Raw genomic sequence first — 26155 nt, forward strand, 5'->3', positions numbered from 1 at the left:
CCAGAAACAAATAACTTTCTTCTGAAAGTCGTCAGTCTATTCTTGTTCTGAGAAATGAAGGCTATTCCATGCGAGAAATTGCCAAGAAACTGAAGATGTCGTACAACGCTGTGTACTACTCCCTTCACAGAACAGCGCAAACTGGCTCTAACCAGAATACAAAGAGTAGTGGGAGGCCCCATTGCACAACTGAGCAAGAGGACAAATACATTAGAGTGTCTAGTTTGAGAAACAGACGCCTCACAGGTCCTCAACTGGCAGCTTCATTAAATAGTACCCGCAAAACACCAGTCTCAACGTCAACAGTGAAGAGGCGACTCCAGGATGCTGACCTTCTAGGCAGAGTTGCAAAAAAAAAGCCATATCTCAGACTGGCCAATAAAAAGAAAAGATTAAGATGGGGAGTCTGAGATATTCCATTAAAAATATGCTGTTTCCAGCTACAATAGCCATTTACAACATTAACAATGTCTACACTGTATTTCTGATGTATTTGATTTTATTTCAATGGACAGAAAAATTGCTTTTCTTTCAAAAACAAGGACATTTCTAAGTGACCCCAAACTTTTTAACGGTAATGTATGTCAAGGTCTAATCTGAGGCTTAGGCAGGGCCATTCAATTAATCAAAAATAGTTTTGTGGAATATTATGGTGGCTTCACAGCATTGTGTATGTGTGTGTGCGTGCGTGCACGCATGCGTGTGTGTGTGATGATATGCCTCTAGTCTTGCCCTGCTGCACCCAGGGGGGTACACTAACAGGACTCTGGGGTATGTGTTTGGCACCGTGTGAGACGGCTCAAAGCTGGACACACAGGCTATGTGGCGTCACGCCTTCACAAATAAGTAACCTGTGATTTTTTTGCCAGTGTCTCCACTGTATATCTTTGGCTTAGGTTTATGCTAATGATACGTCTCTGATGAATCAGAAAGATCTAAATAGTGTGGTGGTGTTCAGCTTTGAAAACAAAGTCAATCAGATCGAGCCAAGGACGAGAAATGCTAAAAAAAAAACTGCTCCAAACTTTAAAGGGGCAATCTGGGATTGCTACATCCATTTTTGGACTTTTTTATATAAACCCATTGATTCTTGAAAAATATAACTTATGAATGCCTAATGAGCTTATTTCAACTGTCAAAACCCATCAGAACCCAAAATATAAGCTTGTTTTACTCCATTGTGTGTAAATAATATAATTGTAAATGTATAGCCTCAAAACATGGTTAAAACCATAATGTTGATATCATGGACGGTCAATCCTTGCATCCATAACTCTGTCAAATTAATTTGAAAGTGGTTACATCTCCGCAGCCCCATCCCTCATCCCTTTACCAAAACAGTGGTGGAGCGCTCGCTTTGTTATTGTTTGAACTGCAGATTGCCCCTTTAAGTTAACAAATCGTATATTTTATATTATCAAAGCAGAGAAGAGTTTTATATATCTTTGGTTTGCATCGTAACAGAGTCATACTGAACATAGACTACATGTACCTTCATCATGTACCACACCAGCTGTGACACACTGTCACAACCTCCGCCGAAGTTGGTGCCTCTCCTTGTGCGGGCGGCTATCGGCGGTCGTCGTCACCGGCTTTCTAGCTGCCACCGATCTACGTTTCTGTTTTCCATTTGTTTTGTCTGTATTGTACACACCTGGTTCCCATCACGTTCATTTGTTTCCCTTTTAACCCTCTGGTTCCCTCATGGTGTTGTGCGTGATTGTTCTTTGTTTGGTGTTTATACTGCTGTGAGCTGATGTAATTAGATTTGTAGTTTTTTCGAGTAAAGTTAGTCTATTACTCAGTTCTGTGTCCTGCGCATGACTCCGTCCTACCGCTGCACACTGACACCTGACACACACTGTCCACATCAACATGCAATCTGTAGCTTATCAAAGAATGTTAACACTAAGGAAATTAACTTCACATCAAGGTGCCGACTATCATGTTACACCGCTGTGTGTTGATGCCTACAACACAACCACTCACATGTCAAACTTTCCGTAACCTAGAATGACATGTATTTAGCATGTAGTCACACATTCCGCTCTTACTGGGGTGTCATTTGACATGTTGTTGGTCTCACGTACTGTAACTCTGCTGCAGCTGTGAAAGTGGAGAAACTGACATTAGAGCAACAGGCTGCTGGTGGTAGGGGTTAGTGGGGTTGGTTGAGTGTCTGTGTGTGTGTGTGTGTGTGTGTGTGTGCTTGTTAGTGTGTGTGAATGTACATGTGTGTGTGTGTGTGTATGTGTGTGCGTACATGGGTTTGGGGGTGCTGATGAGTGTTGCAATGACCCCCTCCTCAAGTCAGGGCCAGGGGGTCCAGTTCCACATTTAGAACTAACTAATACTGACTCAGATTAACTCCTTTTTCACTCATACTCTCTGCTCATCTGTATCAACAGCAGAAAATTAGTGCAGGACTGCGATGGATTGGATGATTTGACACATGTATCAGTGGCTTGGGGTAGAAGGTCAACAAGGTTAAATTAGCAGCACAACTTTGATCTTTGGATCCCATCATCAGGAGCTGTCAGCCATATTGTTATAGCCTAACTGTCACGTTGTCCTGCTGTTGTGCATGTGGACTATGAGTCGTCTGGCCTTAGTTATCATCATGAAAACCTGCCGAGCAGTCGATTGTTTTTTAAATATTAGTTTTCCTTCAACTTCTCTTTTGCTCAGACCAAGGGCCATTCTTTAGTTTTTTATTGGAGAAAGGGATACATATTCATGAACTCATGACTAGTCTGACCCAGTGTGAACATTTGCTACTGATTACGTGCATTCTTCACTCATTCCAAAGTTTGAGTCCAGATGTGTACAAGGCAAGCGGAGGAGGAATATTACTCAGCTGCTCACTTCTTCTTCTTCTTCTTCTTCTTCTTCTTCTTCTTCTTCTTCTTCTTCTTCTTCTTCTTCTTCTTCTTCTTCTTCTTCTTCTTCTTCTTCTTCTTCTTCTCCCTTGAGGGAGCTGGTGTTTGTTTGCATTTGAATCACCAATCAGTTATAGTAATTACCCAACCGTGCTGATCACCAGGAAACGTGTTTTTTAATGAGTCGCACATCTATTCATGTCATATTCGTTTCAAGCAGACAGCTCCAGACTAGGCTTGCTCTGTGAAAACAAAGTCTGTCTCAGTATCTGACAGTGAGACCAATAAAAGTGTGCAGAGTGTTGATCAGAGAGTATTTCAAACGCCGTCAGAAATGACCATAATGCCGTTAATCACGCAGGGCGTCAAGGGTCACCCAATGCCACGGTTAGCTTGGTCTGTGGACGGCTGGCGTTTTTTCCTCTGTTAGCTTCAAAGCTCGACTTATTAAGTTCCACTCATTCTAGCCATCGACTTCCTTGTGAGTTTCTTTGAAGGTTTGATCAGTTACGGGTGTGCATTGTGGCTGTGCCGTGGTGTTGTGGTTCAAAGTGACACCTTCTCATTTCGCTCGGCCATTAAAGTCAAGACGAGGACCCGGCTCCGTCGGTAAGTTTCACATTTCTATTCCAATCACAGCGCAGAAGAATAAGCTCATTAGGCATAATTACTGGTTTCCAGTTCCACTGCTTTTCTTTTCCGCCGTTTGGGGTGAAACTTTAATTCCATAACAAAAACCAAATGCGTCCACCACAGGCCGCTGGTGAGAGCGATGCATAAGGGCCATGGTGTACCTCTTAGTTAACTATAAGAACATCTGCAGGTCCTAGTTTAGGGCTATTCAACTCTGGGCCTTGAAGTTCTCCACAGCACTACAGGGTTTCCTTTCTTTCCCTCTAATCAGGGACTGATTCAGAGCTGGGAATGAGTGGACTTTCTCGCCAATCAATGACATTAATCCATGAATCAACCAATCATGAACTACCAGGAAGATTTTTTTTTTAAACAGCATGAGGCCCAGATCTGAATACCACTGACCTATTTCCCCTAGCTTTGAACAGTTTGTTCTTACCTAGGAGCACCCACATAGCCTACTGTAATTAAGTTATACTTTTCTCATTTGGCTTGTATAGTAATTGATGATCAGTTAGGAACACGCTGCAAAGCGCGTGCCTTGACTCTGGGAGAGAGTGGGCCTCCAATTTGTGTGGCAAATACACAATGTATATATCGTTCTATATCAGGACTCTATAACTTTCTCTAAACAGTGGGCCTGGGCTGCACAGTTTGTATGTTGCAATGTTTACAACATTACAACAGCGAATGGCCTTTTATCACTAGAGTAGTGGTGGTGGTGATAGATAGTTTTGCTGCATTTTTTGCACTGTGAAGTACTGCGTTTTGGACAGTGGACTCAGACAGTGAATAGGGATTACTGACTGGCTTTTGTCTGGGTCCTTTCTACTCCAGCAATCAGGCAGGCTGCCAAACAAACAGATGAAGTCAATAGAGACATTTCCTGCGTCTTCAGAGATGTGACTGCAACAGATGCACAATGCTGACACGACACTGACACAATGTGACAACCTGCTGTGATGTAGTGTGTACACAGAGGATTCCACCTCGCCTTATTTAGGCGCTGATACCGCACATGATCACACACAAGATAGTGTTTGTCAGTGTGTGTCGCTATATAAAAAATGCAGGGGATAATAGATTTTGCAATGTAGTCTGAACGCATGAAAAATCACTGTCTCAAAGAGGAAGCTTGACTTGCGCAAGAAGATATACATCTGAGATACAGTAGTTGAGTTATTTGCAGTGCTCAGCATTCAATCTTTGACTTGTACAATATAAATTCCATCAAAGTCAGGGTCCTAGTACTTTAATGCAATTTTAGCCATATCCATTCCCAATTACCATCCATTGAAACACCCCAAACAGACACAGGCAATAGCTTGGAAGCACAGCAACCATGGTTTGCCAATATTTTACCTTTAGCAGGGAGTCAGGGAGTATCTGTATCCAGGTAATTACCATCTGTGGGGCACAGAGGCCCACCGTGATTACAGATGAGCCCAGTAATAGATTCAACACTTAGAAACGGGGAATGCTGCATTCCTCCAGTCCGACTGCAAGGTGTGTAGGTATCTGCAAGATGGATTATGTGGGGTTTGTGAGTTCAGCATTGACACAGATTCATCGTAAATCATTATGCCAGAGAGCCGGAGTGATTTCTGCATTAGGAGCAGAAAATGGAGTTCACCCAGTCAATGAGGAGGGCATATTTCACATCAGTCACCCCACTCTCATGTTATATTTCACTTCTGTTACCAAAAGGGTTCATGGTATATAATAGCAATCAGCAAGATACTGCACTAACAATAGGTCCTATACGGATCCTGCACAGGGGCCACTGCATGGGGTGCTATCTTTCTTTTAAAGCAAAGACAAAGTTCAAAACGAATGTTTAACTAAATAAATGCATGTCTAATGTAAAATCTTTAATAGATGGTTTAGAAAATAGCGTATTGTCTTTTTAAGGCATTTGGCACAGAGCTGTGAGGACAGTTCCCACAAAGCACAGACCAACGCCAGCGTCTTTTAGACGTCTTTTTTTGGTCCTGTCCAGACCCGCCGTCTTTCTTTGGGGGTATTTTTTTGGTGCGGTCCGGACAGGCCTTGATTTCAATGTCCATGGACATTACTTTTTGGTCCGGTCCGGAACAAATCCAAACCAATCTTAGACGTCTATATTTGGTCCGGACGGGCCTTGATTTCAACATCCATAGACGTCTGGTCTGGTCCGGACCAGCCTACATTTGGCCCAAACATAGAGGTCTATAATTGATTCAGATTTAGACATCTATGCTTCACAAGTTTGTACAGCACAGTACAGTACAGTAGAGCACAGCAGAGTACAGTTCATTACAGTACACTATAGTACAGTTATGAAAAGTAGAGTAGAGTATAGTACAGTACAATATATTCTTTTACATTTTAGTCATTTAGCAGACGCTCTTACAGTTAGTGAGTGCATATATTTTCATACTGGCCCCCCGTGGGAAACGAACCCACAACCCTGGCGTTGCAAGCGCCATGCTCTACCAACTGAGCTACAGGGGACCCACATTATATTACTAAACTGTACTGTACTCTACTCTACTGAATTAAACTAGTCTGTACTGTACCAGGCTTTCCTCTAGGATTTTGCCTGTGCTTAGCTCTATTCCGTTTCTTTTTATCCTAAAAAACGCCCTAGTCCTTGCTGATGACAAGCATACCCATAACTTGATGCAGCTACCACCATGCTAGAAAATATAAATAGTTATACTCAGTGACGTGTTGTGTTGGATTTGTCCCAAACATAACGCTTTGTATTCAGGACAAAAAGTGTATTTATTTGCTAAATTTTTTGCAGTACCAGGATGCATGTTTTTGAATATTTGTATTATGTACAAGCTTCCTTCTTTTCACTCAGTCATTTAGGTTAGTATTGTGGAGTAAGTACAATGCTGTTGATCCATCCTCAGTTTTCTCTATCACAGCCATGAAACTCAGTAACTGTTTTAACGTCACCATTGGCCTCATGGTGAAATCCCTGAGCATCTTTATTTTTTTTACCCTTATTTTACCAGGTAAGTTGACTGAGAACACATTCTCATTTACAGGAACGACCTGGGGAATAGTTTCAGGGAAGAGGAGGGGGGATTAATGAGCAAATTGAAAGCTGGGGATGATTAGGTGGCCATGATTGGCTGGGCCTGGCTCCCCAGTGGGTGGGCCTGGCTCCCAAGTGGGTGGGCCTATGCACTACCAGGCCCACCCATGGCTGCGCCCCTGCCCAGTCATGTGAAATCCATAGATTAGGGCCTAATAAATGTATTTCAATTAACTGATTTCCTTCTATGAACTGTAACTCAGTAAAAAAAAAAATTGTTGCATGTTGCATTTATATTTTTGTTCAGTATATTCAAAACACAGGAAAATCCCGTTTCTGTCTGCACTGCCCCTTTAATAAGATGCATTACAAATTGTATTATGCAAGTTTTAAAAGTACTTTTAAATAGTTTTTTTCATCAGTAGTGATAAGCCTAATAGTTAGATAAAAAGCTATTTGAGTCGTGATGACTTGGGCAGATGATCTGCTACAATATTGGACAAGGTGCATCGATGCATATCAAGATAATGATGGGTGACAAGCAGATAATAACCTTCAGAGGAAATAAGCAGCAGCTATACTTTGAGGACCCTTTTTTCTTGAGGGGGTAGATCAGCTTCAATATTGCAGATAGATTGTAACTTCCATCAATGTAATTGTCTGCATCACTTCCAATCTCCCATATGTTTTTTTTGTCCATAATAACCTATATACTTATTATTAATTAATTAATTAATTAATATGCCATTTAGCAGACGCTTTTATCCAAAGCGACTTACAGTCATGAGTGCATACATTTTTGTCGAACCCACTACCTTGGCGTTACAAGCGCCGTGCTCTACCAGCTGAGCTACAGAGGACCACAGTACAGTACAATAACTTATTATGCACTCAGTATGCTTTACATTAGTTATCTTGTTGTTATTAGTTGTTGTTAGTTGTTATTAGTCCCATCCTTCAGCTCCATTCAACACCTCCATCTATCTCTTAACACCATCCATATTGGATTTCTATTTGCCATATATTTTTCAACTGTACTGTGATGTTTCACAAAAGTTCTGAACCCTTCTATTCTCATTGTTTCTACAGATTGTAAATTGAAAATAAACATTTTTGCTAAAAGTATTATTATATTATTGATCGATTGACTATTACTTTTCAGATCACCCAGTAGTGCTATCTGCAGGGTTAGCTCCAGGTAAATATTGCAATCCTTTAGCCATTCATGGACCTGTGTCCAAAAACGAGCTACTTTGTGGACACTTTGTTTAGGATACAGTCAAGTGGCAATAGTTTACACCTCAAAGTTTACTTATCCCATGGTCCTTTAGACACACTGCACAATAACTTTCTAATTTCTGCATCTGGCCGAGCGTGCGCAAGTGGTTTTCGGAATCCGGATATGATGAAAATGTTTCAGATCAAACTTTCTTCAAGCGAACCAGCAGAACGTCGAGGACATTAGGAGTAATATTACAACTTTTCCCGCGCGAACAGTGTGATAAACGGAATAAACGAATAATTGGAAACGTATTGATAACTTTGGAGATATTTGAATTTACAACTAGCGCTGAATTTTCCAACGAGAAGGCGTTTCACTATGGAGGAGGGATGGAAATAAGTCAAACTTGAGGCAGGGAGTTGTCATGTTTGTAAGGTACTTATCAACAAACTTATTATGCATGTTCACATAGTGTAGGCCTATGTGATTTATTCGATAATAAATAGCCATATGTATAAATGTAAACGACTTAGTTGCAGGTATCCTTGCCATTTCTATAGTTTATGTAAGGCAGTAGAGGGGGAAAATTCCACTAACTTTTAACGACATATTGTGGGTTGACGTCACTCATACTCTCCTCTCTATGATGAGCGAGAACCAGCAACTTGCTCATTGTCGTTAACTTGAGTGGTAGTTTGTTACTCAAGTCTACATTCAATTTCCCAGGGTTGGGGGCTAAGGAGGAAAAGGAGTTTCTTCTTTATCTGTCGTGTATCTCTTCAAGAGGACTGTCTCATGTCCACGGAGACAGTCTTACCTCCGGAAGGGCCTGCCGGGCCAGGGAAGAACCTTCAACAGGAGACAAGTCCTCTTCTCCCAAACTCTCACGGTATGACAATATACTGCTTATAAGGGCTGACAACATGACTGTTATGCAATTGTTGTTTATTTGTTTGGTGAAGGTGTTGTACTTGTGCTCTACATCTCTTCTGTTGGTGTCAATTTACCATTGAAGGAATATTCTATCAATAATAACTTGGTCAAGATGGAAAATTAGTCATAATTGAAATCATGGTCTTGTTTTCCTTGCATGTCAAAATCCCTCAGTTCACTCAGAACAATAATAACAACCAACATGAACCCATTCCCTCAAATTATATTCCTGTAGTTTTGCCAGACATCGGTATCTATACACCAGCATTAGGTATGATAATGTTTTCATTATTTCCCAATAAAGATTGAAGGAATGCCTTGGTGACTATTAGCAGGAACCACAGCCAATTATAGTTTTTAATTAACTTTCTAGTTGCCCGTAAGATTATCACATGTAAAATAAGCTTGGCCCCATTTTTTTTTCTTCTTCTTTCAAACAGCCACTGAACCGTTACCCATCCTATTTATACCAAGGATCATTACAGCACTGTCAAAAATAGCAAAGTAGGACAGAGTAAGCAATCACAGGGACGGGTGGCCAATGGATTTTCGCTGGACCTTCAAAGCCTTTCTCAGTTAAGACTGCATTTCCCCTCTCTCAGGAGGCTGTAGGTGTTCTGAGAATAGGCTAATTTATTTCTAACTGTAATCACTAAATACAGCGATGCATCACACTGCTACTGTAAGTGTGCATCGATCTGAGAGGGAGGGAGTCACACCAAGACTAAAGACTTGCCATCTATCAGCCCATGCCTCTGGCTAAGATTGGGCCATATCTATCTAGAGCCACTGTGGCTCATTCATCCCTCTCCTTCATCTGTCTGCCATTGCTTACTAAACAGAGCGGCAGCATTACAGGTCTGCAACAAATGCATCTTCCGGCTAAGGTAAATAAAATTTGCCATGTTGTGCTGAGCCATTCGTCACCTTCTTTTCCAGAACCAAACAACATGAAAAGGGCTATGTTACAACCAAAACATAAACCAATATCACAAAACGAAAAAACCCAAAACAGGAACTGTCTGAAGCAAACGGGAAGTCGTTTTTTCAACTGTCATAAAGACATTGTAGATGTTTTTGATGTTGTAGCATATTGGCTAAACATAGCAGGAATGGAGACGGCATTTTTGCAAGGATCCTTTAATGTACAGTATTTGATGGGGGATCACATAATACTAATAAAGTCACTCAGAGAGATGGGCTGTCCTTTTTCATAGTTATCGGAGCAGGTTTTTGCCTACATATGTTTTTCAATGTAGATTAATGCTGTCTTTATGGTTGTAAAAACCTTGGCAGGTAGTGCACACCCGGGAGCAGAGTAGAGAAAATGAGATCCAGAAATCTGGCATTGGGTTTTACCTGAACCGCCCTGCTCCCGACTCTGTTGTGTAACCTTTCGCCAAATGACAATGTTTTCTCCTGGCAAAAATAAGGCAGCCCTGGCTTGGCTTGTCATTTTGTCCCTGATATTAGTATTACGTCCACCGAAGTTGACCTTATCACCGTTTACATATTTTTCTGAGTAGAAGTACACCTTTATTTTGACCAGTTGAGCTGTTTAATGGGAGGACATGCAAACAATCTCTCTGTCAGTCTCTTTTCCCCCCTTCTTTTTAAGCTAAACTGTTGTTCATTTTCTTATGTTGTGTGCTTTGATCCTAGATGCTTGTGACAGTAACGAATCATCTGAAACTACAAACCCATCCAGAACGTTGTGTCCCAGAGGCACGTCCACTGAAGGACAAAGTCACGTGATGGGGGAAAGCCCTACCTATTGTGACCCTGTTCGAAGTAAGTGTTACATTGAGGGGCACCTCAGGAAATCCTGCTATTACGTGTTTTCCCAGATCCCCATCTGTTACTTTACTGGGATCCACACAAAACACAATACCTAACAATTGTACTGTACACATTGACAGAAACAATGACATAGTGACAGAAACACTCTAAACATGTATAGCCTTGTGCAGTAGCCAAGCCCAGCTATCTTACCTGAGTAATGTTTTTTGTCATGACCATGTTCTGTCAGGACCTTCGGACTTGTCAATCAACACTTGTTGTCACTGTTAGGCCCTGTGGCAGAGTGACGCATGCCCGTTGACAGATGGTCCTTCTGAAAAGTTACCCTCCCAGTTTCAGAGAGAAATGGCCAGATGGTATTGAAGTTTAATACAATGATCTTGTGGGATTAAATAACAATAACATGGGATGAAGTAACATGCGTGTTCTCTCATTCTGCTATAATGACCAATAGTTGGCATGTTTCCTTCTGGTTGCTCTTCCAACCCTTCAGCTTTCTGTAGTGTGAGTGTGGAAATCCTGTTGTGGTTTGGCCTTGATTGTCCATGCCCACTTGTTTGAGCTTTCAGTGCACTTTAATCTCTTTAGAAGGCATGTCTAGTGTTTTAGTGTGTCTGCACTGTAGCCATGTTTATAGTGAATCAGATAACATGCTTAGTTGTCCTTATTTGTGAGAAAAAAAATCTCCCTTACTAGTGCTGACTTTGCTGATAGCTACTTTATTGAGGAAAAATGTACTATGACTGTGATATGTGGTTGTCCCACATAGCTATCTTAAGATGAAAGCACTAACTGTAAGTCGCTCTGGATAAGAGCGTCTGCTAAATCAGGGTTTCCCACACTCTGTCGTGGGGCCCCCTAGGTGAACTTTTAGTTTTTTGCCGTAGCACTACACATCTGATTCAAATAATACAAGCACGATGATTAGTTGGTTATTTGAATCAGCTGTGTAGTGCTAGGGGAAAACCAAAACGTGCACCCATGGGGGCTCCAGGACCGAGTTTGGGAAACCCTGTGCTAAGTGACTAAAATGTAAATATGCTACCCGGCTGAAAGATTCAGTTACAAATGAAAGGAGAGAAGGGACCATAGCAACAGCAAAGCAATCTGTGGTTATTTTGCAGTCTAGGTGATACACACTTTGTTGTTTCTTAACCCTTTACACTCATACCAGTATACGGGTTGAACATTTGGGCACTTATAAGCGTTGAGTAACATGCTATACATGACGTCAGAGCTCTGGCTCTGTATGGGTTTGACTGACAGCCGTTTTGAACATGAGCACCACACGCGACAAGAAGTTGCCCCCATCCCTCCTGCTAATTGGGCAACTTTTTGAGAAAAAAATTGTCTGAGGTGATTGAAATACTGTAATCTAACATGACTTAAAGTATTATGCTTAAATTCAAATATACTAATTGATAAAAATAAATAGAAATTTTGATTTAAAAAAAAAAGTTATTCGTAAATGTTATTATAGGTAGGACTGGTGGAGTTATGTCGCACACGCAGCTAACAAAAACATATGGAAATGTCTGCTCTACCCAAAATTACAACCAAATAATTGCAGCATTACCGCAAAAATGGAAGAGGGAAGTGGAATGAGGAAAAGTAAGGAACTTGGATATTGGCCCTGCATTAATTGCAGGTAAGTTGGATTGGCTTGATGGGCACTTCTTACGTACCATACGGTCAAGCTGCTCCCACAACAGCTCAATAAGGTTGAGATCCGGTGACTGTGCTGGCCACTCCATTATAGACAGAATACCAGCTGACTGCTTCTTCCCTAAATAGTTCTTGCATACTTTGGAGCTGTGCTTTGGGTCATTGTCCTGTTGTAGGAGGAAATTGGCTCCAATCAAGCGCCGTCCACAGGGTATGGCATGGCGTTGCAAAATGGAGTGATAGCCTTCCTTCTTCAAGATCCCTTTTACCCTGTACAAATCTCCCACTTTACTACCACCAAAGCACCCCCAGACCATCACATTGCCTCCACCATGCTTGACAGATGGCATCAAGCACTCCTCCAGCATCTTTTCATTTGGTCTGCGTCTCACAAATGTTCTTCTTTGTGATCCGAACACCTCAAACTTCGATTCGTCTGTCCATAACACTTTTTTCCAATCTTCCTCTATCCAGTGTCTGTGTTCTTTTGCCCATCTTAATCTTTTATTTTTATTGGCCAGTCTGAGATATGGCTTTTTCTTTGCAACTCTGCCTAGAAGGTCAGCATCCCGGAGTCGCCTCTTCACTGTTGACGTTGAGACTGGTGTTTTGTGGGTACTATTTAATGAAGCTGCCAGTTGAGGACCTGTGAGGCGTCTGTTTCTCAAACTAGACACTCTAATGTATTTGTCCTCTTGCTCAGTTGTGCACCGGGGCCTCCCACTCCTCTTTCTATTCTGGTTAGAGCCAGTTTGCACTGTTCTGTGAAGGGAGTAGTACACAGCGTTGTACGAGATCTTCCGTTTCTTGGCAATTTCTCGCATGGAATAACCTTAGAATAGACTGACGAGTTTCAGAAGAAAGTTATTTGTTCCTGGCAATTTTGAGCCTGTAATCGAACCCACAATTGCTGATGCTCCAGATACTCAACTATTCTCAAGAAGGCCAGTTTTATTGCTTCTTTAATCAGCACAACAATTTTCAGCTGTGCTAACATAATTGCAAAAGGGTTTTCTAATGATCAATTAGCCTTTTTAAAATGATAAACTTGGATTAGCAAACACAACGTGCCATTGGAACACAGGACTGATGGTTGCTGAAAATGGGCCTCTGTACGCCTATGTAGATATTCCATAAAAAATCAGCTGTTTCCAGCTACAATAGCCATTTACAACATTAACCATGTCTACACTGTATTTCTGATCAATTTGATGTTATTTTAATGGACAAAAAATTGCACATTTTATTTATTTATTTGCAAAAAATATATATGGGGGATTGGAAGTGATGCAGAAAATATTGAAGCTGATCTACCCCCTACAAAAAAAAAATGAGAAAAAAAAGAAAAATGAGAAATTGAGGATTATGATAAATACCGCTTTGGATGACTTCCAAGCAAGCCAAACAGCCGTAAGTCCAAATGTGCACTTCACATCTCCAAACTCATGTCATGTACAGTGTCAATGTTTTGATCACTATGTTTACTGTACAGTTACAAGATGACATGTCGTCATACCCTGGGTTGTTCTGAACAGAATGAGCCTATGTTTGTTTTACCTGAATGCACTCATGACTCCTTTCTGTGCGCACCAAAATTACGATTGGTTTCACTGAATTGCCTTGTGAAAGCCTAACACTGTAAGATTGTATTGAATAACTTAGCTAGTCATGTTAGCAATAGAACATGCTTTCAAAAATCATGCCCACCGGACACAGATTGCGATTTATAATGGATCGTTTTTGGATTACGTAAACAACGGTAATTGTGTAATGGCGGTGATGCAGGGTTGTGTTCCAAACAAAACAACTACAATGAGGGAAAAAAGTATTTGATCCCCTGCTGATTTTGTAGGTTTGCCCACTGACAAAGACATGATCAGTCTATAATTTTAATGGTAGGTTTATTTGAACAGTGAGAGACAGAATAACAACAAAAAAATCCAGAAAAACGCATGTCAATAATGTTATAAATTGATTTGCATTTTAATGAGGGAAATAAGTATTTGACCCCTCTGCAAAACATGACTTAGTACATGGTGGCAAAACCCTTGTTGGCAATCACAGAGGTCAGACGTTTCTTGTAGTTGGCCACCAGGTTTGCACACATCTCAGGAGGGATTTTGTCCCACTCCTCTTTGCAGATCTTCTCCAAGTCATTAAGGTTTCGAGGCTGACGTTTGGCAACTCGAACCTTCAGCTCCCTCCACATATTTTCTATGGGATTAAGGTCTGGAGGCTGGCTAGGCCACTCCAGGACCTTAATGTGCTTCTTCTTGAGCCACTCCTTTGTTGCCTTGGCCGTGTGTTTTGGGTCATTGTCATGCTGGAATACCCATCCACAACCCATTTTCAATGCCCTGGCTGAGGGAAGGAGGTTCTCACCCAAGATTTGACGGTACATGGCCCCGTCCATCGTCCCCTTTGATGCGGTGAAGTTGTCCTGTCCCCTTAGCAGAAAAACACCCCCAAAGCATAATGTTTCCACCTCCATGTTTGACGGTGGGGATGGTGTTCTTGGGGTCATAGGCAGCATTCCTCCTCCTCCAAACACGGCGAGTTGAGTTGATGCCAAAGAGCTCGATTTTGGTCTCATCTGACCACAACACTTTCACCCAGTTCTCCTCTGAATCATTCAGATGTTCATTGGCAAACTTCAGACGGCCCTGTATATGTGCTTTCTTGAGCAGGGGGACCTTGCGGGCGCTGCAGGATTTCAGTCCTTCACGGTGTAGTGTGTAACCAATTGTTTTCTTGGTGACTATGGTCCCAGCTGCCTTGAGATCATTGACAACATCCTCCCGTGTAGTTCTGGGCTTATTCCTCACCGTTCTCATGATCATTGCAACTCCACGGGGTGAGATCTTGCATGGAGCCCCAGGCCGAGGGAGATTGACAGTTCTTTTGTGTTTCTTCCATTTGCGAATAATCGCACCAACTGTTGTCACCTTCTCATCAAGCTGCTTGGCGATGGTCTTGTAGCCCATTCCAGCTTTGTGTAGGTCTATAATCTTGTCCCTGACATCCTTGGAGAGCTCTTTGGTCTTGGCCATGGTGGAGAGTTTGGAATCTGATTGATTGCTTCTGTGGACAGGTGTCTTTTATACAGGTAACAAGCTGAGATTAGGAGCACTCCCTTTAAGAGTGTGCTCCTAATCTCAGCTCGTTACCTGTATAAAAGACACCTGGGAGCCAGAAATCTTTCTAATTGAGAGGGGGTCAAATACTTATTTCCCTCATTAAAATGCAAATCAATTTATAACATTTTTGACATCCGTTTTTCTGGATTTTTTTGTTGTTATTCTGTCTCTCACTGTTCAAATAAACCTACCATTAAAATTATAGACTGGTCATTTCTTTGTCAGTGGGCAAACGTACAAAATCAGCAGGTGATCAAATACTTTTTTCCCTCACTGTATAAGTGTCCTTGCTCTAGTTCCTCAACGGCACAGCTAGGAGAGCTAAAGAAAGTACCTTTTATAGTTGAAGACTGTTCTTTGAATTATAAAAGTGCATTGAAATTGCTTAGGAACTGTGCATACTTTGGAGAGGTGTGTGGCTGCTTGGAGACACCAGTTAGTCCTCAACCAAACCCCTGTCATTTTTTTGTCTTATGATGCACCTATCCCACATTTTCCAGAAATAGTCTTATCATGTTACTGAATGTCTCTGGAGTATTTTCAGTTTTCGTTATCAGCAAATGCGGCAAAATGTACAGTAAATGTAAAATGCACATAAAATCAACAGTGTAATGGTTGCATTCAGTCTTGTCAGGTGAACTGTTGTGTCCTCACCTTTAGTGTAATAATTGTTCCATTATCTCCAAACTGTTCCCTTTCAACTGCTACCATGGTTATGCATATGCTTTTCATATTCATTCTGTAAAACATTTACATTCCCACGAGTGTAAAGGGTTAAGCAATGTACACGCTTCCTCATGCATCATTTTGCCCTTTTGTTCAGCAGAAATAATAGGGGAAACGAAAATAAATTGATTGGAAAGTCCTCGCCATTTGTTTTTGAATGGAAAGTACATGTCACACCCGATTTCCAACTCGGAGTCCCACTGAGTTAGAACTGTGATAATAGAAACAACCTGTTCTGTTCCTGTTCTCCAGAATGTTCTTCCAATTCACTACCAACTGATCTCTTGTCTTCAAGTGTCACTATTAACCCACTCACAATCAAATCAAATCAAATCAAATCAAATTTTATTGGTCACATGCGCCGAATACAACAGGTGCAGACATTACAGTGAAATGCTTACTTACAGCCCTTAACCAACAGTGCATTTATTTTAAACAAAAAAGTAAGAATAAAACAACAACAAAAAAGTGTTGAGAAAAAAATAGCAGAAGTAAAATAAAGTGACAGTAGGGAGGCTATATATACAGTAAAATAAAGTGACAGTAGGGAGGCTATATATACAGGGGGGTACCGTTGCATAGTCAATGTGCGGGGGCACCGGCTAGTTGAGGTAGTTGAGGTAATATACACAATGCCTCTTACTGCTCGTCATTTAACCTGCGAAGTTTGCCAAAGCAATACTTTACACTTAAATCACACTGCTTTAGCCTCTTGGCAAAATCTCATTACCTCAAGATTTACTTTTGTTTGAAACAGAGTTGAGTATCCACTTTCCAGGTCAGAATAGTACAGCAGTACAAACAGAAAAAGCAGCATCTCTAACTCCTCTAAACCCCTCGTGTTTGCCACTCCATAAGGAGAGTGTGGTGTCAGGCAACGCTAATAGCAACAACAACCTGATTGCTTCCATCCATGTAGTTGTTTTAAGAGGATTGTTTACATTCTGATACAGCAACTCTTTGTTTCTAGGCTGTTAAACTTTTCCAGGGCGCCTTTTTGGTCTTACGCTAATGACTTGCCATTGGTTTGTTTACCGGAGCAGTTTCGAACAGGGATTTTGAAGCAAGAACTTTTCAAACCAAGGTTTCTACTGTAGCTAGCAGGTGTAGGTAGGGTTGTGATGGTCATGGAATTTTGGATGATGGTAATTGGCTAGCCAAATGACAGCGGTCAACGTAATGACCGTTAGAATAGCAATGTAAAAAAAAAATATATATATTTTTTTAACATTGACGTACATTTTCTCAGCTCCGCTCCTGACAAAAAAATAAATTCCATTGCATGAGCCACATCTGTTAACATCATTTGAATTAACGTTTTACATTACCATGACAATTATTGCAGCCATTGCGAGTGTACCCATGAGTTTACCAGTCAAATTGCCACACGAATGCCTGGCCGTCCTGTCTTCAGTCAGCTGTTCGTTCCACACCCAAATCAAAAAATATATATACATATTTTTTTAATTGTTATGACGGTTATTTTATTTTCATGAAGGTCTTCATCCATAACCTTCAGTTACATGGTTATACGGTTATTGTGCCAGCCCTAGGTGTAGACTATGCAGTGTACTGTATGGTGTGCTGCACTACTGGCAAGTGAAATGCATCACTTTCATCTAAAAATAAAGAAGTCTGTGACAACAGTTTTAATGTAGTAATTGTAGTCACCCCCCACAGACTGTGTTTGGGACAACAAATCTCATTTTGAGCGAAAGGTGCAGGAACATGTTTTAATCACTTAAAATAATGATAAAAACCAAATCTGTGTATAGAGGGCTTGTTTAGCAAATTGAATGTAAATAGAAATATTTTGAATATACAGTAAGCTTACAGAATGCAATGTTAGACATCCAGGCCGAGGGAACTGATGAGCACTGAACAGGTCTGGTTGATTGTAATGAAGCCCTCGCTTACTGAAACAGGAAATCGGTAGGGAATCATCTGACTGACAACATAGTGCCATTTTATTCCTTTTTCTTTCCTCCCTCTGTCCGATTTCCAAGTTGTTGGGTGCCCTATGCTGCATGTGATCTGTCTGGGTCTGTTGTTTTTATTAGCCTGAATCAAAACAGAAAAACTGCCGCTTGTTATTTGAACGTGTTGTCTATTTCTGTCTTAAAGGGTATCTTCCAACCCCACTTTCAGCCTTTGCCCAACCCCTTAAAAAAAAGAAATGCATTCAGGTGAGAAGTTGCTCATAAATATTAATTTTGCGGGTGGGAAAACTTAGTTGTACCTGATCCCAACACTTTCTCACTAAAGCATAGTTACCAGAAGTCCACTGGCACACTCTGATAATACAATTCTGTGTATTGCGATTATATAAGGCTCTGGACAGTTGGCTCACAGTGGTAAGGCGCTGAGTTCTTTATCTATTGCCACCTGCGGTGTAAGTTCGAATCGCCCATGGGGCACAAAAAATATATAATGAAATGTGGACTCACATTTATTGCGTTATTGCTTTGGGAAGAAAAGTGCAATCATCACCTTCAAAATGAAAATTAGGGGCTCAATTCAATCCAACCCGCATTGCAGTATTTATGCAGTAGCTCTTTTTCCAATGGTCAAATTAACTCTCAGATTGGTCTTGGGTACTGTATAAAAACCTACAACTACTACCAGGGCGACCCCTCTCACAGGTATGGTTTCACTTTTCAGAATTAATAGTATATGGGCACAGGAAAAATATCTGCCCCTTGTGAGGTTAGAACTCACAACCAGTGAACTATGAGCCAACTGTTTTAGCAGACTGTGCCAGTCATAGCGATTGGGAAAAATAGTTGGCATGACCACCATTGTCATCGGTCTTTTGACGATGGATGTAGCTACGAATATAAACGTATAATCATCATAGCCTGTTTTTTTTATTTGTAAAAGCACATAGATGTATGAAACTAAGCAAAAATTTTGAATTTGGTCATGTGGAAATGTGCCATACTGCCTTTTGAATTTTGTGTAACGTCAGTAGTCAAGGAAGCATCATGCAAAATATATTGGCACACTCCACTTACCAAGACCATTGCCAAATATAGTAAGCCTTGAGGTGGTACCACCCAGCTCATCTAGAAAATAGTGTATTTCATACTGAACCCCTCCCTTGAGATGACATAGAGGCACCTTCTCAAGGTGCCTCTACATCACGATTTCAATGGTAGAGTTGAACCGCTAGGGGCAAAAAGAGCTAGATTTACTACTAAAAGACCAAAATATATCACTTTTGCAACAAACTGTTAAAATGAAGACCATAATTGACGTGTTTCACTACAACTTAGCCTAAAACATCTGGTTTTCATTAATGTTACTCTTTAACAGTTAAACTTGTGTTATTTAGCTCAAGTTATTTCTGACCTTTAATATGCAAAACGTGAAGGTCATGTATGTTCAGGTCACTATTTCTTGTCAGAGCCCTTCAACTATAAGGCCCCAGTATGTGGCAGCTAGCAGGGTTTTGTGTGGCTCGGCCTCTAGGGGAATACACTCAGCTGATATCTCCTCCAAACAGGGCTTTGGCTCTGCAGGCCCGGGCCTTAAATAAATTGCCATGACCTAACGCCAGTTTTAGGTGTTTAATCGCCACATTATTCAATGTGATTGTCAAATAGTTGAAGTGCTCTCGCCATGGATAAAGAAGAACCCTGGCTGCTGAACTGATTTTATTTTTTTTATCTTGAGGGAAATTCTGAAGTGAAGTCGTGAGGTCAAATAACATGGCTGTCGCCTTGAAAAGAAATACATTAGTGTGGCCTTTGTGTGAATCCCTGATTGTGCTTTTACTCTGGAAGCTTCAAGGTTATTACCCGGGTGCAGAAATCACCTTTAGGAAGTTAATATTTGACACTTCCAATGGTAGATGTATGTCAATGAATTGTTGCTTCGCTGGTGGATGTTGCAGAAGAGCTTTCTTCTTGCTTATTGATGCCTCAATATAGCATCTATGAAATTAGTGGGATATCCAGGAATCGTCATTGTTTTGTGTAGTGTAAAGATGAGTTAGACCCACATACAAAATGTAACACCCTAGTATACAGGGTAAGATCCTGTAAACTTCAGAAACTTTCATATATCATCAGTATTAAAAAAATTAGTCTAGTTTTTGTGCTAGCTTTGTCTAGTTTTTGTGCTAGTATTTCTGCCAAAAAGAACAGCATGGTTGTTGTTACCTAAGAGCTAAATCTTTATTGTAATCCAGTAGACACCCGTCTCTACTGAAAAAATGTCTAAAGCAAGAGCCCATTAAAACAGAGGCATAATTTTCAAGTGATTACTTACCAGTGGATCATGGAATCAAAAACAGTATAAATAGGGTGAAATGGTAGCACAGGGGTTGATTAAAATGGCCATTGTAATTCTACCTCTGTGATAATTATTTCCTCATTGTCTTGCTGTAGATGGATTTCATATGGGAAATTTCAAGCATTCAATTAGCATTTCCAGAAGTGTTGAAGCCTATTCATTGTGGATGTTTTAAACAAAAAAAGAGAGATTGAAAATACTTAAGTGAAATTATTTGATACAGTGCCTTCGGAAAGTATTCAGACCCCTTGACTTTTCCCACATTTTGTTAGGTTACAGCCTTATTCTAAAATGGATTTAAATAGTTTTTTCCCCCTCATCAATCTACACACAATACCCCATAATGACAAAGCAAAAACAGTTTTTTAGAAATGTTGCTAATTTATTACAAATAAAATAATGATATCACATTTACATAAGTATTCAGACCCTTTACTCAGTACTTTGTTGAAGCACCTTTGGCAGCGATTACAGCCTCGAGTCTTCTTGGGTATGACGCTACAAGCTTGGCACAGCTGTATTTGGGGAGTTTTTCCCTATTCTTCTCTGCAGATCCTCTCAAGCTCTGTTGGATGGGGAGCGTCACTGCACAGCCGGTTTCAGGTCTCTCCAGAGATATTTGATCGGGTCAAGTCTGCGCTCTGGCTGGGCCACTCAAGGACATTCAGAGACTTGTCCTGAAGCCACTCCTGCGTTGTCTTGGCTTTGTGCTTAGGTTCATTGTCCTGTTGGAAGGTGAACCTTTGCACCGGTCTGAGGTCCTGAGCGCTCTGGAGCAGGTTTTCATCAAGGATCTCTCTGTACTTTGCTCTGTTCATCTTTGCCTCCATCCTGACTAGTCTCCCTGCCGCTGAAAAACATCCCCACAGCATGATGCTGCCACCACCGTGCTTCACCGTAGGGATGGTGCCAGGTTTCCTCCATACGTGACGCTTGGCATTCAGGCCAAGGAGTTCAATCTTGGTTTCATTAGACCAGAGAATCTTGTTTCTCATGGTCTGAGAGTCTTTAGGTGCCTTTTGGCAAACTCCAAGCGGGCTGTCATGTGCCTTTTACTGAGGAGTGGCTTCCGTCTGGCCACTCTACCATAAAGGCCTGATTGGTGGAGTGCTGCAGAGATGGTTGTCCTTCTGGGAGGTTCTCCCATCTCCACAGAGGAACTCTAGAGCTCTGTCAGAGTGACCATCGGGTTCTTGGTCCCCTCCCTGTCCAAGGCCCTTCTCCCCCAATTGCTCAGTTTGGCCAGGCGGCCAGCTCTAGGAAGAGTCTTGGTGGTTCCAAACTTCCGCTGTGTTCTTGGGGACCTTCAATGCTGCAGAAATGTTTTGGTACCCTTCCCCAGATCTGTGCCTTGACATAATCCTGTCTCGGAGCTCTATGGACAATACCTTTGACCTCAAGGCTTGGTTTTTGCTCTGACATGCACTGTCAACTGTGGGACCTTTATATAGACAGGTGTGTGCATTTCCAAATCATGTCCAATCAATTTACTTTACCACAGGGGGACTCCATTCAAGTTGTAGAAACATCTCAAGGATGATCAATGTAAACAGGATGCACCTGAGCTCAATTTTGAGTCTCATAGCAAAGGCTCTGAATAGTTATGTAAATAAGTTATTTCTGGGTTTTTTGTTTGTCATTATGGGGTATTGTGTGTAGATTGCTGAGGATTTTTATTTAATCAATTTTAGAATAAGGCTGTAATGTAACAAAATGTGGAAAAAGTCAAGGGGTCTGAATACTTTCCAAAGGCCACCTTTCCAAGAAGTCAGTTCGTGTACCATCCATTTATGTACTGAAATCTCATACACAAGTATTTCTAATGTGTGGGATATCAGATATCACCGTCATAATTCAAACACAAGGTTATTGGCTATGGAGAACGAAAGAAACAAAGACTATGGAGAACGAAATATTGATTGTTTTGCAGTGTTGGAGGAAGGATTTGAATACTCAAACACATTCAAATTATTGTCAGTTTTCTAATAATAGTAAAACACACTGGCCTAGATCTCATTCCCTAGTTTACCTGTCTTCTTGGAGCAGTCAGAGCAGGTGTCCATAGAGCTCCACTATATCAACTCTACTACAAAGGCTCTGCTGCATTCCCTGAACAGCAATGCCCTAGTGCAGCTCCACTCTGTTGGCTCCCAAACCAACCCCACAACACAGCACAGGGGTAGTGCCTTGGAGAAGAGAGAAGGAAAGCTCACACACACACATGGGGGCCCACATCAAATGAGAGTGGTGCAGGGGGGGATTACTTGGCCTCTAACAGGGTTTTGGCTCCAACATTAAGGTTAAAACCCTTTTCTATTACAGAGATCTCTAGTGATGTTGCCCCTCCTGTGCCCCCATCGTGTTTGCAGGTTCACCACCTCTCTGGTAGGTCATTCTGTCAGGGCTCTGATCACTGGACTGTGACTGGGGACCCGGCTGGGCTGGCTCCATTCAGACACAGTGCAGACGGCGTTCCCCGGCTAGAGCTGAAATCAATACGGCCGTCTCCGTTAAAAACCCACTCAGAGGCAGACTAGCACCTCTGTCCCCTAGTCTGATCACACAGCTTAAGGCCCTGATTGGCACCTCTGAAGACAAAGACCATTGACCCACAGCTGTCCCATTAGCTTTGGTTAATGCTCAGATTGATACTGAGCAAATAAAGGTACCATGTCTATAGATATTTTTTTATAGACTGACGGCCCCATACAGACCCTATATTGGCTGGCCGTTATGGACTGCTCAGTTTTGCCAAGTTTCTTTTGTCGTTTTTTGTTGTTACTGTGTGTTGATTTGAAATGCATCTGTCCTCCTCTCCAGTGCTGTTAGTACTGCAATGCCCTCCCTCCAGATGCATTGTGCCCCGTTTGAATTTCAAACAAGTCAGTTTCCTGTGGAACTTGTAGCTAACTTCAGCATAGAGATTTAGAAATTGGTGGAATCTGTGAGTCATCGATTGAACTGAAACTGAAAATACTCCCCGTTCTCCTCATCCCCCCTCCCTCTCTTCACTCCACTTCTCTGTTGCTTAGTTTTGGTTTTGAGTCGTCAGAGAGAGGGTGGAGCACTCTGCGAGCTTGGAGTCTGGCAGCTCCCCTAGGCCTGCTCTGAGTCACGTCATAATTGATCTTTCTAGAAAATGTGGTAGCTGCCTGTGTAAAGCCTAAATCTGTGCAAGATGTGCACTTTCTCAAACTTGTGAAGACATTTTTACATTTGATTTTACTACATTCCTCTTTTGGTCTCAGATGGAAACAGATTGGGGAAAAATTGGGATTTGATAAAGCTTAAGACAGAAATGGAGGGAGAAAAGACTGCATTTAGTGTCATTCAGCAGCGCTCAGGTTTTAAGGCTGTGGTGGATGTCCTTGATCTGTTCTGTTATGCTACATTAGCACTACTCAAATTAGCAGCACACCAAATTCCACACAACACAAGAGGGGAAAAGAGAAGAACTTCAATGCCTGTGCGCTTTTGCCTTTTGTGCAATGTGAATGATTTTCCTCTCAATGTGATTAATTTAAGAGAAAATGGCATCTCATTGGGTGTTTTTAATGATTTAGATAGCAGTCAGACATATTCATCTCGCCAAATGTTCCGTTTTGAAATCGAAGGATAATTGATGATAGCCTCCACCTTCCCCAAGAGCGCCTGAAAGGTTCAGGTTGTCGAATCAAGCTCTTGTCTTTCAAGTTGCTTTCTCCACTGTAAAATGTAATTAAGCAGAACAAAGTCCAAAGGGGTTATTTTTTCCCTCAATCAGCGGCGAAATTACCAAATTTGAAGTTAGTAAATCCCAGACGCCCTGCTTTCCTTGTCATTGTTATCAAGAGAGCGTGAGAGGGGCAGTCTAAAAGAGGGAAGGAAAGAGACTGGGGGAAAAAAATAAAAGAGGAATGGTTCAGAAAATTAAAACACTCAAGTGTCAGATCACTACAGCAGGTTACATTTTGAAGAACCAAATTTGAATGATAATTTGTCACAAATAATTAAGTGTGCCACGGTGAAAAACAGCTGAGTAATAGTGACTTTCCTCATTCAAAACGGCAGGAAAATAAGACATGAGCGTAGATATGGTTGTTTCTCCAGGAATGAGATGCTATATTATACAATACCCTCAGAATAGAGGATAGGCGGTCTAATTGAGTTACAACAGTTCTGTCACATAACATCTCACATCCTGCTGAAAGAGTATCCTATCAGAGAAGGTAATTTAGTTTCCTCAACAAGCACAGATGGCCTATCGTCACTAGGCTAAGATAAATAGAGCTGTGTGTGATCAGTTGGAAGGTTACTTTTTTAGTATAGGAGTGATCTGACATTACCACGACAACCACGATTGTCACATGTTTTATTCTATTGAAGCAAGATTCATTTTCCTGTTACGCTGCATGTGTTGAATGTCTTCATGCTATACTAAATGTTATGGTGAATGCTAGTCTGTCTCCATTAATTACAGTTAGACTAGGCTAGTTGGACTAGCTTATCCAGGCTATTCTAAGCTACAGCACCCTAACACTCAGCAACATTTTCACGCTAGATTTTCTATTTAATCAATTTGAATGCAATTCAAATGCAATTTGTACGCCTGATATTTGCATGTACAATGATCACAGCCTGGGTTGTGTTGAGTTGGAATAGTCGAAAGGACAATTCATGATGATTCTGACATTGCTTGTCCCTTCTAACAACCTGTCCTCCGACACAATAAAGAAAGTCCTTGTCACGGAGTTGGAAGGTCAAACCGTAAATGAGCATTGATATGCCGAAGGAACATTTTAATCAGAGCCTTTGTAATAACATTCATGGTCCTATTTTTCCCCCTCTTCTCTACATATAATTCCCCTGGTTTTGAGTCTATAAATATGGGAATGGGAGATGTATAATTTCTAATGAGAAAATATATCCCTTTGGATTGAGCTGCCCAGCCAGCCAGACATTACAGGGCTGTTTGTTAGGAGGGGAAACACCACCCCAGGCTGTTTAGGGGATGATGAGACCGCTGCTAGGTCATTGGCACATTCACAAATTAGCATTTCGATCAACCAGGTATACGGCCAGAACATGTATAGGAGACATGTTTATAATATGTACTGTAATGGTTACGAAGATAAACAAACAAGTTGATTTAGAAAGAAATGCTCCTGTTGGATTAGTTTACATCTTGCTTATAATATTTGTCTGTTTTTTTCCTGTGAGTATTCCACTTTCCACAGTGCATTCCACAGTGCATTTTGACTCACAAACCACAAGCATGGTGTATCTGGCTAGCTATTAGGAGATGGGGCTGGATGGATCTGTTTAGCCTGCTGACATGTGTCATTTGAATAACTATGTATGTTCCTTATGACAGGCATCCTAATAGGTCTCTGCAAACAGATCTCTCTCTCTCTCTCTCTCTCTCTCTCTCTCTCTCTCTCTTAAAATTAAAAAGGCTTGAGCCATAGAAACACAGCGCTCTAGTTTTCACTCCAATCCAGCTCCTGCCTTACGTGTATGACTTACAGTGTAGTAATGTGCAAATTAGAATTTCCAAGCTGCCCTGTTTTGACCTCTTAGTTATATTTCCGGTACCTGTACTATTTTAGAATTACTGTTTATACAGCACATTTGAGTTGATGTTCATAAATATACCTGTGTCTTCCTGGTGGGTCCATGTGATATACTTCCCACGGGGGGGCCAGTATGAAAAAATATATATAATAATGTATGCACTAACTGTAAGTCACTCTGGATAAGAGCGTCTTCTAAATGACTAAAATGTAAATGTAAATATACTCCTTGTGTTTTTTGGGTGCGATTTTGAATTCTTCCTATAGGACCTATTTTCTGCCCC

General features: G+C 41.2%; 1 protein-coding gene across 1 annotated transcript in view; it reads left to right on the forward strand.

Annotated features, from left to right (window-relative positions):
• Window positions 1-7896: 7896 nt before the first annotated feature.
• The window catches only part of LOC121546255 (myoD family inhibitor domain-containing protein), a 30760-nt gene continuing 12501 nt past the window's right edge, over window positions 7897-26155 (forward strand). Inside the window, exons 1-3 of the mRNA XM_041857399.2 lie at window positions 7897-8197; window positions 8489-8651; window positions 10358-10486. Of these exons, the coding sequence (XP_041713333.1) occupies window positions 8558-8651; window positions 10358-10486 (223 nt within the window). The 5' untranslated portion in view covers window positions 7897-8197; window positions 8489-8557. The remainder of the gene's footprint in view (window positions 8198-8488; window positions 8652-10357; window positions 10487-26155) is intronic.

Source organism: Coregonus clupeaformis, unplaced genomic scaffold (assembly GCF_020615455.1).
Source record: "Coregonus clupeaformis isolate EN_2021a unplaced genomic scaffold, ASM2061545v1 scaf0227, whole genome shotgun sequence".
In the NCBI taxonomy this organism is placed as follows: domain Eukaryota; kingdom Metazoa; phylum Chordata; class Actinopteri; order Salmoniformes; family Salmonidae; genus Coregonus; species Coregonus clupeaformis.